The 16306-nt window shown below is 37.0% G+C and overlaps 1 protein-coding gene across 7 annotated transcripts in view; it reads right to left on the reverse strand.

Annotated features, from left to right (window-relative positions):
* Positions 1–16306, reverse strand: part of LOC114157575 (cyclin-dependent kinase 17-like) — a 49922-nt gene that overhangs the window by 12817 nt on the left and 20799 nt on the right. For 6 of the 7 annotated variants that reach the window (XR_003598197.1, XM_028039069.1, XM_028038932.1 and 3 more), the window contains 2 exons: positions 5863–5996; positions 1296–1421 (listed from right to left, as the gene is read on the reverse strand). Coding sequence is in view for 6 of the 7 variants with exons in the window: in XM_028039069.1 (XP_027894870.1) it covers positions 1296–1421; positions 5863–5996 (260 nt within the window). In the remaining variant the exon portion in view is untranslated. Of the gene's footprint in view, positions 1–1295; positions 1422–5862; positions 5997–9881; positions 11091–16306 lie in introns of those variants that run through there. The other variant, XM_028039003.1, reaches the window with a different exon arrangement.

Raw genomic sequence — 16306 nt, forward strand, 5'->3', positions numbered from 1 at the left:
GCACAGAGAAAAACACACAGATACTTCAAAACAAAATAAAGGCTTGATTTAGCTGAAGTATTTGTATATGTAAAAAAGAAACGTGTAAAATGTTACAATAAAAAAGCCATATTTACATAAATCTAGCTGTGATCTTGCTTTCCAAGGACAAGGCATACAGTGGATAAAACTTTTTTAACCAGAGCCATTCTGTTTGTAAGGCCATTATTCCCTTCTCATCCCCTTGCTGTATTTTGTTTCTTATCTTCACTCAGTGGCTCACTTCAAGGTGTCCTGGAGTGAAATCCTATTCAGAAAAGGAGCTGTGGCAGATGAGTCTGACACTGCTGCTGAATTATTGATTGCTCTATTACATCACATACATTTAACAACCCAGAAGATCCACAGCTACACACACAGGTCGACAGACCCAAAAAACTCCACATGAACACAGCCTAATTTTACAGCAAACTACTGCTATAATCTTTCTCTGCTTCAACTTTACACCTTCTATTTTCCTGCAGACCTCTGAGCAACTGTTCTTTGCTTTCATCTTTGCAAGAGTCCTGCAGAAAAGCTGCAAACCGCTTAAGGAGGGAGTATGAGGCAGTGTAGTGGCCCTGTTCAATAATTACAGCAAATATGATCGATGGAGGTTAAATCATCTCGAATTTCAAGGCATTTGGTAATCTGGTTTGAAGATGTGTATCGGTGGAGCAAGCTAAATTTGATTTCAAACACAGCAAATGTGCGATGAACTGGGTGAGTGAAACACAGAGCAGTGAGGAAGGGAAACCTGAAAATGGAAGACGATAGAAACATTGTCTAATAGAAGAACCAAGATGAGTATTAAAGGGATAAAAAGTCAAATATATAGGATATTTTGCATACGAATAATGATTTTTCTATTCTTCCCATCATCCCTTGCTCTGTGATCTCCTCCCCTCTCCAGCACCCCTCCCTTTATACCCACAATGCTCTTGTCCTCGATACATAATGCAGAATATCTCATTCATCCCCCTGCTGAGGCATTGTACATCCTGTAGCATAACTCAGTGTGTGTTCAAAACTGGGCTGAGCCTCTCTGCTGGCTCTCTGTGGTTATAGTACAATAACATTAATCAACCATTACAGTGGCTCACAAAGCCCTGGATAGCTCATCTTGCTTTTATTTCCAACAATACACAATCAAATGAAGCAGGTGACACCCAGGGATATTGGCTAGTATGTCTAAAGATAATACATATGGAGCGAAGCAGACTCTCTTAACATAAACACGCACTAAAATATATCATCTAACTGCAGTTTATACTGACCAGTGATGCGCGCCGAAGTCTGCGGCTCATGGGTTTGTCAAAAGGCGGGCTGTTCATGGCAAACTTCTCCAAGTAGCCCTCTGGCAGTCGGATATCAGCAGGAAGAGACAACCGCTTGTTTATGTCCTGAGAGAGAAAATAAGAGAGGAACGTTAAATACGTGCATTTAAATTACTGATTTAAAACTTTTTTTTACTTTTGATTAGACAGGAGAAATTCCATAATGATTTGAAACAACCACCCAATTAAACATTAAAACCAAAACTATGAAAGCTTGAAATAAATATTCAAGAATCATTATATCCATAACAAGTTTCAACACGTTTCATAATTTATCACAGTATACTTTGCTACAGGTTGTACCCCATAGTAATATAAAAAGAATAGCTATAAATTGTTGCTTTAAAAACATTTTCAAGCTATTCAAAACAGAATAGAAATATCCTTTATTGTCCCTCAGAAGGCTTTAAAATTATTTGATATTCAAAGTTTAAAAAGTTTAATCTTTTCTTTTGTGTGAACAGGACAAATATAACTGTCTATTGCTTTGTCTTTGAATTAATAAATTTCTATTATTAGTATATACTGAATAAAATGTTTTCATCAAATTAGTGTCATAATTAGGATTCATAAAAACTTAAAACACTTAAAAAGAAGTCTTTCTGAAGTAAAGAAAAGAAGCATTTCAATATTCATGAAAAAGAAAATGCTGAATAGATGCCAAGGACTGCAACTCACCACAAAAACAAAGTAGTAATATTCAGCAGTTATGGCAGACCACAAGTATCAGAGCAGAAGTAATGACAATAATATCTTTAAAGGAATAAGAGAAAAAGAGTATTTTTTAAAGGTTAACTTAGATTTTTAATTTTATATAAATTCAACTCTGCTTTGAGGCATCATTAAAGCGTTTCCCATCCAAACAGCAAGAAATCACAGGATCTGATTTATCTTCTAAAAGTAATTTTTAAAAACACTGTGTTTAATGCTGAAGAAAGCCTACAATTCAGAACAATAAATAAAATTTTGATAAAACACTGATCAGACTTTTCTTGGCTGACCATGATTTTCAGTTTTCTTTTAACCGGTAACATGCAGATTAAACTTTTGGACTATTCTTTTTTTTTTCAAGCGATTTAAATAAGAAAGAAGAAAAATGCTGCAGGTGATGAGTTAATACTTGCAACTCAACAAAAAGTTTAAAAAATTACAATATCTGATTTTCAGTAACCTCAAAAAAGTGCATTAAAGTTGTGATGCATTTATAAACCAATAATAGTACCAGTTATCAGTTGTGATGTTTCCGTTCTTTATTCCTTTTTACCTATCAAGAAAAAGTTTAACAATTTTGATCTCAAATCAATAATTTGTTTTGTTGTTTAACAAATAGTAATCACTGCAGCACCTAACAACTTGAATATTTTAGCTAAAGGTAAATTATATTGTTGTATATTGTAATTAAATTTAGATAAATATTTTTAACCTAGTCTTCAGTTATAAAGTAGGTCACCATAGAAATGCTCTTGAATAGTTCTTGCATGCAGCTTACTCTAAAACAACTGGAACAACTCGTCATTCCCTACAATAAATTGCCTCTTATATGTTATCATGTAAAACATATTCACCAGTGCCAGTCACAATTTGTTTCCATGGCAGCTGGAGCTGATTGGCCAAGCCTCAACACCCCCACAGTGTGATTTCTTGATATGAGCGTTCAAAATAATCTGTGTAAATTTACATGAGAACATTGGCTTCAGGCTACATGAGTGTTTGTGTATCTTTTGGGATAAAATAATAATAATAATAATAATAATAATAATAATAATAATAATAATAATAATAATAATAATGATAATAATAATAATAATAATAATAATAATAATAATAATAATAATAATAATAGATGGATTTCAGTGCTGGTAGAAGTTTTATCTGAGCTGACGTTGCATCAACCAGATTAACAGCAGGCATCTCAACAACACAGATGCATAACAAACATGTAATGGCGTGCCTGATGCTTTAGCAAATAGTTAATAATTTCAAGCAATAAAAAACAAGAAACAAGAGATGGTAAATATACTTTTTAACTTCAACACACATTTGAATGAAAAATAGGAATAGAAAGATGTTACAATGATAATACAATAATATGAGAAGCCTTCATTCATGTGCCATGTTTGAGGGGCAAAAATGGTATTAGTCACAAGTTCACAAAGGCACTGGGACGCATACACGCTCATTCACTACTACAGATTCAATAAATCCCCCCACACCCACACACACACACAAATACACACGTGCATTCCCCATACTCACAATGCAGATCAGCTCCAGTAGCTCCCTCATTGTCCTCCTCAAATGTGTTTTTCAATGCACTTACACACACATGCGCTTTCAACAATGTATATGTCTGTGACCTGATACATGACTGCACACACAGTGAGAGTGAGGGAGAGAGAGAGTGGGCTGGCACTGTGGTGGTGTGCCATCCACATGCTCAAAAGGAAGGAGGAGGGGAAGGAGGAGCAGAGGAATGGACAGATTCCTGAGGGGGAAAAGGCAGATGGGGGGAAGGGGTGAATAAAGGAGGGGTGGTGGATATGGAGAGAAAGCACTGCTTTTATCTTTCTTTGCCCTTCATTTCTCCATCAGCGTACTTTAGCATCCTCAGATGCATAACCATACCTCTGCCTGTCTTCCTTATAGCAAGAAATATTTCACCCCAGCATGTTTTGCTCCCATATTATTCCCCCCATCGTCTTCCTGCCTCTCCTTGTGGTAAACATGCTCTAAATTAGTCCTTTCCACTGCTCATAGCAGTCAGAAACTGGGCATCCAGAGGCATTTCCAATAAAACTGCTGTGCTCATCAGTCAGCAGCTCCTTCGTAAAGATGCAGACTGACTGAGGCTTGAGGGAAGTGCTACATTCAAAACAAGGTTCTGAACAGAAACCTTAGCTGAATGCCATTAGCACAGGTACAGTTACATACAAAAGCAATGCTAAATGGAAAATCTGTTTCCGAGATTTGTCTTTGTTCGGAGTACACACCAAAAGTGGACAGAAAAGTTGTAAATTATGCTAGCTTCTTTTTCATAATTTAATGAAACCAATTAATAAGTCATTTTGTCAACGCCTCTGGCATCTGTGAGATACACACAAGGTGTCTTGTGACATTTGTTCCTCCTGCAGCAGCTGGACAGCAAATGCTGCAAATACTCTGCAGTTTACTGGTGAGAAAAGCAACAGACTTCTCTGATAATTCAGCTGTAAGAGTGTAAAGTCTTAAGACCCTGACATCTCGATAATAATTACTTAAATTGGAGGGAGAAATTAATCTGATGACTTTTACTGGTGACAGAAGCCTAAAAAATCTGGAACGCTAACGGTAAGAACTTGTGCTAACAACAACACTTTTTGATGCTGAAGTTTTTATTGAAGGCAGAAGACTCAGTTTGTTAATTTCGGTAAAAAGGTGATGTGGGTAATAACTAAAAGAATAACCATCAGACAGTAATATTAGACAATACTTAGTCTTATTCAATACTTAATAATAAAATAATAATTCACTCAAAATGTCATCACGTTTTTGAGCCAATATTGTAATAACAACTTATCAATATTGTAACCAGTTATGAAGTAGTTGGTGTAGCAAAAAAACAATCTTTAAAAATGTAAAGTGGAGGCTTTAGGTTATTATACCCAATTAGGACTGCATGTTTTACATATAATTGTTTTCTAAGTTGTTATACCTATTACAAATAGGCAGTGATCTGCCTTCTGCTGGAAAAACACAAAAAGGTTTCTGCTTATAGTTACTGATTCTAACCACTTTAATCCCAATATACTAATCCTATATTTATGTTAGATAAAGACTATTCAAAATGTCAACTTTATTACACATTTGTCTTTGCATTAAAATAGAAAAAACTTTTTTACTTTGTCTGAGTTTCAACAGACAGTGTGATATTGTCTCTGTTCTAAATATATCAGTGATTGATGACTACTCATAGCAAAGAGGTATTAAAAAAATGATAAGAGTTGGATTAAAAAAAAGGTATTGGCCGAATAGAGCTTTACAAAAAATAAAATAAGAAATAATCTACAAAACTCTGATCTGGCCATTTTTCTTTTCTTTTCTTTCTTATTTATTAGCTTTTGATCACTGTTTTATTTGGGTTTTGTTTGGCAAACTGTTGACACTAAAACTGCTTGGTTAGGTTTAAGAACCAAACCTACCTGAAACGGTTGGTGATTGAAAAGATTAGTGGTCATTTCTGCCACCTAAATAAGACGACTCTGGATCCCAATATAACAGTACCAAAACCAGTACTGTTTTGATGTATTAGTGTGCCCAATCTATCAAGATAGCTCTACAACCTGGTACCCCTTAAAGTTCTGGTACAGAGTGTAATGGATGGTGGTGGAGAGAAGGTCTCCCCACAGCCTCTGGTGTCAAATCTCAAATGATTAATATTTCCAGGTGTTCTTTCCTCAGAGCCACATCCCCAGAACAGTCTGTCAGGTGTAAAAACCTTAGTGTATTTGTGTCTCTGTGCTTCATGCACCTCATTAGATATGCGCCGATGATGATTATTCCTCATGCGGACCCTCACTGGACTCTGAACCTCGTCAGAGGATGTCCCAGACGCTTGATCACTTTCACCATCTGATCCCATCTTCACATTTTCATGGACGATCCCTGTAACACACAAACACAGGCAAAGTCACTCTTTGGTTCAGAAACAAACAAAACACACTTAAAATAGATTTTGTAAATTATACAGACTTATTTGTTGATTTGCTAATTAAAACAAGCCATTGTTCTATATAGTTGTAGTGATCCAGTGTCTTACAAAATTATTCATTTCTATTGATTTTTGTTTTTCACATTACAAATGCAAACTGTAATGTACTTTATTGGGATTTTATATATCACTAAGTAGCATATTATTTGTCAATGTCCCCCCTGGGGATTAATAAAGTATATCCATTCATTCATTCATTCATTGTGATGACATACAGGGTATTCAAATGTAAACCAAATGCAGCACTTTGCAAATTTTTATTTTGAAAATCATATTTTTCTTTCCTTGGTCAACCACAAAGTAGGTGTTTGACCTACTTTGTGTTGGTCAATCACATAAAAGTCCCAAAAAATACTTTCAGGTGCATCACTGAAACACAACAAAGTGTGAAAAGGTTTCTGGGGTATGAATACTTTAACAAGGCTCTGAATCCTTGTTAGATTCCCTGTTCTATGAAAGCCAAAGACAGATCTCCAGATGATTGATGGCACCACCAGTAATAGGAAGGGGTGTAAGCCAAGTGTGTGTAAAATGGCACTCATAAGGTGAGGAGGTCAAAGATCAATGTAACTGCATGGAACAGGAGGTTTCCCATCTCTGCTTGCCACCCCCAACACCTTCATCTGGCCTAGAATCCATCTGATTAATGAGTCATGGAGCAGCTGACAAGACTGCCTCCATCATGTTGGTGTGTTCGTGAGGTAAAAGTGGGGGAAGGGATAAAATGGTCTCAACTTGCTGTCACAGAGACTCTGGGTCATTAACAGCACATAACATGTGTTTGGACCTTGGTGCTGATGTTCATGTTTTCACAGAGTTTATTCAAAGAAGACAGACTTGTTCAAGAAAGGAAGTAATTTGCTATAAACTGCACCATTTACCCTTGATACAGCCAGTCAGCTTGAGATAAGACATTGAGACAGAGATTAGGAGGTTAGAGGGAGAATGAACATGGAGGAGAGAAAGAAAGAATGAAAGAAAGAAAGATAACTTCCTTGGCTGACTGTGACACATCAGCCATGGGATTTAAAAACTCTGGGCCAGAAAAGTGAAACTATTTGTTTTAGTATGCTGGGCTGTCATCTGCAGACCGGCTAAGGCTTATTCTAGGTAATTCGTTTGTATTTATTCCTGTAATAAGGATACGAGAAAGACAAGCTGCATACTTTGTCATAGAGTTTGAGGAAGGAAAATATAGAACAAAGCAAAAACAAGAACAGTAAATAATATTTACTGTTTTTTTAATTCCATTTTTGTAATTCCATATTATGGAGTTTTAAACATCTCTCTAGCAATAATTTAATTAAGCTAATATAGACCTTAAATCAGATCCTTTATTCTTAATTTTTTTCTATTTGTAAGGCTTGAGAATATTCTCAAGTCTATCTGATGTCACCAGAAACATCTTGTCACACTTTTTATATCCTGGTATTAAGCATGCCACCTGTCCAGATATGCAAACTAATATAGACTTGTACAAACTGGGCTATTAATTTCAATAATTCTGAGATATACTAATTATGGGTTTTATATAATAATTTTATATAATAATCAATATCATAAATTGTTTTTTATTACAATTTATATCTGAAGGATGGATTTGTTTCTCCCAAATAAATTTTTGAAAAACTAAAAACTCAACTGAAAATTGTTTTAGAATGACAGAATTCTCCCATTACACCACTGTGTAGTAAAAACTGAGAAAGCCCTATGCTGTGTAGAGTCTTATCTGGTTGTATCATGTCCCTATACTAATAGCATCACCTCCTTTACCCACTTTTTCCGTAAGTTGTGTGCAGTACAGAAGAACCTGAAACCCTCTGTACCTTTGAACCCTTGTTAAAACAGGAAGAAGTCATCTAATTTAAAAGTGTCTTGGCTGCAAAAACAACAGACAGTTAAGGTTTGGTTGCTATTATTATTCCTAAAATAATACTTGTCTGGGTGGAAAAAAGGTTGGCAACAATCTGGAAGTATCTGTGTGTGTAGCTTTAAAATGAACAACTGACTTCAAGACTGGCAAGAAAGTAGAAAACCTGGCTAGTTAATGATTAAAGATCTCTCGTCAGGCTATAAGCCTTACATTAATAAGAGAAAAATAACAGAAAAACTAACACTCTAATTTGCTTTATCTCTCAAATCCAATTTATCTGATACTATTTCCATATAGTTGATTGAAAAAAGAGAATGGCTGCTAATACACTCATTTGTGTGCTATTGTTACTAAGTTTATACTTCCATATCTAACTTGTTAAAGCTTTAAACATTGTTAAAGAACTAAATATTGTATTGATGCGATTATCTCATAGCAGTAGTAATAGCTGTAGCATGTTTTATCATTAAATGAAATAAATCAGGTTATATAATAAGTTAAGCCCAATTTCTTTAAAACATCTAAAATATTATAAGGAGATTGTAAGGAAATTATTTTAGCATTTGTTATGTTAAATGTCTATAAGTTGATAAAAGGAAAACATCACAAATAGTAAACATACCTATATATGTAAATTTCGGTTTGTGTTCAAAGGTTTAATCACATCACACTTCTGATGTAAGAATACAGGTAATAACAGTAATGAAGGTCAGACCACGGAGCAGGCAGTTGTCACATAATCAAGAATTAACTTTCACAACCCAGATGGTGAAACCTTAAACTGGACGTAACTGATACCAGAGTCAATGGAAACTGATCCTGGGCATCTACAAATGAACAGAAGCTGACACAGTTCCACAAGGTTGTGACAAGTGAGTATTGAAGTACTACAAGTATAACAAAGATAGCCCTTTTAGAGGGCCCTGATCTTGCTTGTTTGCATATACAGTCAAGCAGATGAGGGTGAATGAGATAAGACAACATGTGGGGGGAGGAAATTTCCATCACTATGCAAACCAAACCCAACAATCAGTCCAGGTTGTTTCACATTCAGTACAAAGCACAAATGTCACACACTTCTTGTTCCACCACATTGTCTTTCTAATATCTCCTGCAGCTCTCCTTTTTCCTGTTTCTCTGAAGACAAAGAGCAGACAGTAAATGTCACAAGTTACCCCTGCGTTCCTGCATGCAGACCGGTTGGCCTAGTTAGGGTTGCTGACTAAATGTTAGAAGACTGAGCGGGATACTTTCAGGAAATCCTCACCCAGCTCTGCATGTGCTCCAGGAAGGTGCAATTCTATATAGAGCAAACAAAAAAGAACTTCAAAAGGAGGATGCAAAACCCAGTGAGGAGTAGTCTCAAGCTGTGAAGAAAGTCAGAGGTTTACTTCAAAATCTCTGAAATTTAAGTCAGAGACTAAAGGAAATCTTTAGATTTCCTGTTATGAGCCTGCTAAACCTTCTCTGTTTAACTCAGTATTTTTACTTACTGCTCTTACAAGCTAAACTATATCAAACCTTTAAAAGAGAACTCCTTGGGACCACGTTGCCAGGGGGTATACCATAGCAATTTTATATTTGTGCAGCCTTGCAAGTAAATCAACCTGAGAAATTACTTGCATAAACTAACTTCTTTGCAGAATAAATATATATATATATATTTACTATTTTTTGTACCCACCAGTAAAATTTGCATAAAAGCTTCCAGTGTGGATGCAACCAAAAGTCATCTTTAAGTTTGATTGGATGAAAAATAATATTTTACTTGTAGAATATTTGTAGCCAGCGTTTTTACCTCTATTTGAAAGATGCATACAGTTCCAATACATTCTCAGATGTTGCCTTGGATTGATGGATATTCAGCATCAGGGTGCAGATGAGCTGCTGGTGAAGATGGACTTACCGATCCGGTTTCCTGGTGGGCGGCACGAATCCAGCATTCGAAGCATACGGAACGGCGACAGCCTCAGAGGGGTGTCTCTCTCACCCATCCTTATCCCCTCTCCAATTTTAGCCTCTCCCACCTTGGAGTCTCCCACCCTGGGAGCAGGTCCGGAACACCCTTGGGGATTGTCTGACATATCCGTTCTTGAAGAAGACTCACGGCACTAACATTTGAATATCTTTAAATGTTCAGAAATGCATTTCACACAGTATGAAAACTAAATCCAGGCCCTTTCAAGGAACTGAGGTCACTTCAGATGAGGTTTTAGTCAATAAATCCAGGCAGAAGTCTTGTTTTAGAAGCTGTGGACAATTAAAGGTCCAGACTTTTAGTCTGACAAAAATCCAGTCTACTGTATTGCCACAGGAGAACGAAGCAGAGGTCTAAGATTATGAGGACAGTGCAGGCGCACTAATGACAGCAGCAACTCCCTTAGCTGCAAATCCACTTCAACATTCTATCTCCCTTTCAGGGTATTTTCTGTAGACTCACTCTCCCTTCACTTCTCTTGCTTTCTCTCTTCTTTCTCTCCGCAGTCACACTCCTCCTGCTGACTAAGGAAGGTCAAACAGCGTGCAGGTAGGTAAAATGCTGCAGAGATGGTCCAATGCATGCGATGTCTCAGAATAACAGGTGCTCTGTCTTCATTTGTATCTTCATGACACACGCAAGCAAACACGTGCAAAGATTCACAACACATTTATCTTACCCCTCCCAGGGAAAACAACAGTTTCATCTGTCACATGCTCAACTATCTGACCTCATCGGCTACCAGATCTTCTGTATCTCTTGTTACTTTTCTTTTCTTTTCACATGACGTCCCGATTCCTCTTGTCCTTGTTTTTTTTTTTATCTCTCTTGTTGTGTCAGATGTTTTTTCTCATGTCCTCTGCGGTCCCACTGTTGTTCTGCACACCACTCTATCCAGGCTGTTATGCTGCTTACTCCCTTCCACTTCCCTCTCTCGATCACTCCCTCCTTGCCTGTGGCGCTCCTATCAATGCTTCAGTCCTCTCGCTGCCTCCCTTCACCTTGCCATTACTCCCCTCCCTCTCATGTGATAGCAGTCGCTTTCTCTCCGCCTCCTCTAGTTACCATCTCTCCCTCACTTGCGCCGAGATCAGAGATGGTATTGAAGATCGGTGCTGTCTTTCGAGTCATGAGCTGATGACAACATTTTCTGCATGATCAGCCTCTTTCTCAATCCCGTCCCTGTTCCCCTCCTCTCTCTCATGTTCACTGGCTCTCTACTCTCTGGCTCCTTGTTCTTACCACTCTCTATGGATAAAATTAAACCCTGAGGCTTTTTGATAGATGCCTCTGGCATCTTAGCAGCTTTTCCACTTTTTCTCTCTGTCTTTCCTCATGGGCGTGACACAGCACAGTATTTTGGCACCAAGTATCACAGCTCATCTCTTTAACATGACTTACCTCACATGCAGAAAATGTTCCCACCTAAAAAGACATATCACCTACGTGACTGTTTGACTCTAGCTTACAGATAACAGAATTCTAGGGCTGCACATTATCAGGAAAATCTGTAATACTACTGCTGAATACTAAGACAATAGCCAATCTTGGCAAGTAAATATACATTAAGGTTTGTCAAGGGCAGAGAAAGTCCTTACACACAACTAATACACTACTGGCATACAGAATGCCAATGCTTGAGATATAACATTTGACGAAATATTGCACAGAAGAGTGAGATCCCAGTATTGCAAACACTGAAATTGTGATTGCAGTTTAGCTTGGTGTACAGTACTGTATGCAAATACTGAGCGAGTAGTACTAGCATTAGACAAAAGTATGAAAATACTTTAAATGATTAGCATTGGAGTTAGCATTGGAGTTGAGTAATCTGAACCCAAACTACAGGTTGTTGTATCGTTTATAATTTTGTCAGACACATAGACAACAAGTGAGTTCTGTGGCCTCATTTGTGCAATGAGCTTATACATTTAATTTGTGTAAATTAAAAAAAAACTGTATTTATAAGCTGTGCACATTATTTTATCTAGGAAATCTATGCTTTTCTAACCCCTTTATATTATTCTCTCAATGATGTTCATAGTGAACATCTTTGTCTGTGTCTGTGTTCAGGAAACGTTTAAAATGTGGGTTGATGGTCATTAAATCTTGACAAGTTTACAAACCAAAAATAAGTTCATGAAACCAGAAAGAAATTCCACAGATTTTGTTTTTACCTTTACTGAAAATGTGAACTACTATCAACCTATCCTAAAAGAGAGACAAAACCTACAGGGGCTGGTGCAGAGAAAGGATCAGCCAGAATAAGGCATGAGTGTACTGACATACATGATACATTTTTACTGATTAAAGATCTCAGTACCAAATAAAACTGTAAAAGTTTCACGAGTATATGAAGACATGGAACAAATAGGATCTGAAAACCACAAATGTTATCTGTTATACAGTTCATGCTTAATGAACTTTGAATGAATTTGGCGCACAAACTCAAAGTAACCAACGTTTTCCTCAGCTTTATGGAGCAAACCTCTCTGCTTGCTCCACTGTTTATGCACACTGATTATTACTAATCAATACAATGTGCTCTTCTACAAAATGTTTATTTTTATTCATTTAAGTAAATAAAGCCCATTAGAAACTTTTGCAAGAAGCGTGAGAATCAATTTCTTAATGAAAAAAATTATTGATACAAAATTAACTAAATAGTATATTACTGATCTTTTCTCACTGAAAATAGTTTCAAAATGTTTTCTTTGTCAAAAACAAATGAAATGTTTGATTTAGAAGGTCTTTCTGAAGGAAGTGTTTTATTTTCAGTGATTGTCAGGTGTGTGTGGATTGTGGGTTGTGACTTATACTTACACAAGGGTCTACCATTAAGTTGGCTGTGAGGCGAGTGTTTATATATTTACCTAAACACTCACAATAGCTTCACACCTAAAGAAAGGATCTCACTGAACTTTGCAGGTGTGTAATTGAGTCTTTAAAGGTAGACATTAAAGACGGATGTGATTTGGCCCATTGCTGCAGAGAGCTTCTGTAATAATAAGTGTTGATGACTAAATACTCATGGGTGCCAGGTTGCCAGCGGTAATCTCCTCTTTTTCAGATTGTCATGCATATTTCCCTCCAGGTTGTCTTTGGAAGAGGGATCCTTGATACGGCAGAAGATAACGCCTTAAAGAAGTATTTAGACAAAGTGGGACGTCTTGGATGGATACTTCATCTAAATGTCAACAAGATAAAGTCATAAAAGGCCGTCTTTCCTCATAATAATTAACACTATATAGAGCTGTTCCACAAGCTGGTGATAGATAAAGCCTCACATCCTCCTTCACGTCGGCTTTCAGGCTGTCTTGTAAACATTAACTAAGAAAACACTCTCATTCAGAGGCTCCCACACCCTACTTGTCAATAATGATAAAAAATAATAACAAAGTATTTCCTAAAATAACAGACGAATAAGATTTTAAAAATGTCTGCGTGTGAAGGGGAGACTAAAAACGTATTTGTGAGAAATTTAAGCATTTTGGTGTTTACTTTTTCAAAAATCTGCATGCCGTGTTTCAGTAGGTCACACTCTTTCTTAGATTAGAGCTCTGGCCGCTTACAGTGAGCTGCAAATAAAATGATGGTTTCCAAAGATGAATCCTTTAGCTTCAGGCCGGATAAAACATCAAGGATAAAAGGCTCTCCACTCAGCCCTTCACCCACCACTGTTTCCACGTCGCTTTACGTTCACAGACACAATGTCAGACTCGAAACAATTTCCCCTTGATCTGCAACCAAGACACACCGCATTTTGCTCCCTTATAGGCCTCATTCACCATCATACTGCCACTTTCTTTTAAACATTTCTACAGTGAAATTATTTCACATAAAACAGTGTTGTCACATTTTCTTTCTAAAAATAATATATAATGCAGCCCGTCTCTACACTAAGCCAACAATAACAATCAAAGTGCATTTTTTATCCCTGAGGAATATGCATAAAAGAGAACCATACGCACAAGCCTTGGAGGGCTTGGGAGATTTTTAGTCTCCAGTAATTACCTCTAAAGCTCTTCTCTGCATCTAAGGAATCTTATTATTCAATTACTGGGACTGGAGTGCCTCCTGTAAGCTTCTAGCTCTGTTTACGTTGATCCCCAATATCCCAAACCCCCAAAGAACACATTTGCACATTCGGCTTTGGAAATTACCAGCAAAATTATTCATTAGCAACGTCTTGCTTAAGCCTCAAGCGAGCTTACAACACCAATCACAAAAAAAGGAGTCCGCCCCATTGTTCTTATCAAGTCCAATCCAAGAACCCGTAAATGGATAGCGGGAAGCACAGCGTATGAGGGAGAGGTTTCCAGCTATTAATGCAGTATTAATGTGCTACATTTAATCCCTTTCACTGATGAGGTCTCTGAAGGTGTGCAAATTGCAGGAAAAAAATTCTTTTATCTTTGCATTTAATATTTAAATTCAGTATCTTATGTAAAAGAGAAAAAGAGAGGAAAGGGGGAGCAAAGGAGAGGAGACATCTGTGACATTATCAAAAATAGCAGCTTGCGACGCGTTTGGAGACGAGTCGGCAGCTTTTAGCAGAGTTGTTCTCTCTGTGAAACCGACAGGATGGCCGACTAATCCTCAACAGTGTAACTACAGATTTTCACACAAACACAAAGGCAGAAATGAGGCTGAAAACTGCATCGCTAATCATTCCTCGCTGCATGTGTGGGTGTCGCCCTATTTAGCAACAGATTAATGCAAACCTGTGAGTTGGGCACACACTTCTAAAGAACAGAGTTACCACAAAATGCCACGTTATTTACCGACCTGTGTCTGTCTATACAGTAGTAGTAAAAAATAAATAGAATTTCTTTCAGTTCTAAGGTTTTATAACTGTTCTTGTTCAGTCTTAAAAAAGGATACCTTGATATATGAGTTGACCTTTTACATTGTAATTTATACTGTAACAAAAAGTGCAGAAATAGCACATAGAAAGCTAATCACATCCAATGATTTGATCAATTTTCAAACAAGTTGTAGAAGTAATATCTTATGGGTCTTGTGTCACAGTGTTTGAATAGTTTTTTACAACCTTGCTTCAGTCTATTTACAGGCCATTATTTATATGCTGTTCTTCGTAGTTTCTGCCAAAGGCCCCTAACGCTCATCCATCCATTTATTTTTCAGTAATTCTGTTTAGGGTTGGCTTCTTGTCTGTTTGAACGCTGCCTCAAATTTGACTCAACAGCTGTTAGTCTTGATTTGAAGGAACTCAGTGTTTTGACTGTTTTGCAGTTTTCTAAAAGTTTGTTCCAATTTAGTGAAGCTTAAAAACCATGTGCTGCTTCTCCATGTTTGATTCTGGTTCTGGGGATGCAGAGTAGACTGGAACTAGAAGACCTTAGTGGTATGGAAGGTTGATACAACGACAACAGGTCTGTAATGTATTTTGGTGCTAAGCCATTCGGTGATTTAAACTAAGGGATCTAAGATCTGTGTTTCTGCTGGTAATTCTTCAAAACATTGCAAACCTGTACTTCTTTTTCAAACAATTAGGAGGTCTAACAGACGATTCCTACATGATTTTTGTGGTGGAAATACTATAATTTTTCTGGTCTCAAATTCCATCAACACAAGGCCATTGGATGGATGGATGGATGGATGGATGGATGGATGGATGGATAAAAGCATACTTGTTAGAATTTCAATTATGTATCATGTAGGCAATAATATGTGTTTCTACTCTAATTCCGTTTCACATTTATTTCTACACTTGACTTAAATTTTACATTTTTCCATGTTACGTAGGAGCTGTGTTTACGCCAAACAAGCCAAGTGAGGCCTGTGGAGGCTGAGGTCTAGTTTCTCCATATTTGGGTGAGATTTTAGTTGGCTTTGAACAGCCTGACCTTAGAGTAAAGCTGCTGAAACAACCACTTTGAGGAAGATTAGCAGCTGTTCTCTGTATTTTCCACTTGTGAATCATAGTTTTCCCTGTGACGGACTAAGAAATAACCTTATAAAAATCTCTATAAGTGTATTTATAGGGATGTTTATAAAAAAGCCACAGCTCTACCTCTAAGATCCCTGTTTATGTCTTTTCTCCTATGAGTTATATTAACACACACCTAATGCTCTAGACCTGAAAACTGCCAAAACTTCAGCAATAATAGAGATAATCAGATTTGGGGACAATCACTGAATCATGCGCATTTGATTAGCACCACCTGGTTGTAGCCAATCCTCTTAATTATTATGAAAGTAGGGTGTAGTGAGGTTATTCATATAATTTTAAGACATGATAAGGACCAATTACTATTTTAACCATGCTCTAACATGAACGCAGTAGAAGTAAAGGAGATTGTGCTCTCCTTTTACCTTGACTCATAAAG

The sequence above is a fragment of the Xiphophorus couchianus genome, chromosome 1, assembly GCF_001444195.1.
Source record: "Xiphophorus couchianus chromosome 1, X_couchianus-1.0, whole genome shotgun sequence".
NCBI lineage: Eukaryota > Metazoa > Chordata > Actinopteri > Cyprinodontiformes > Poeciliidae > Xiphophorus > Xiphophorus couchianus.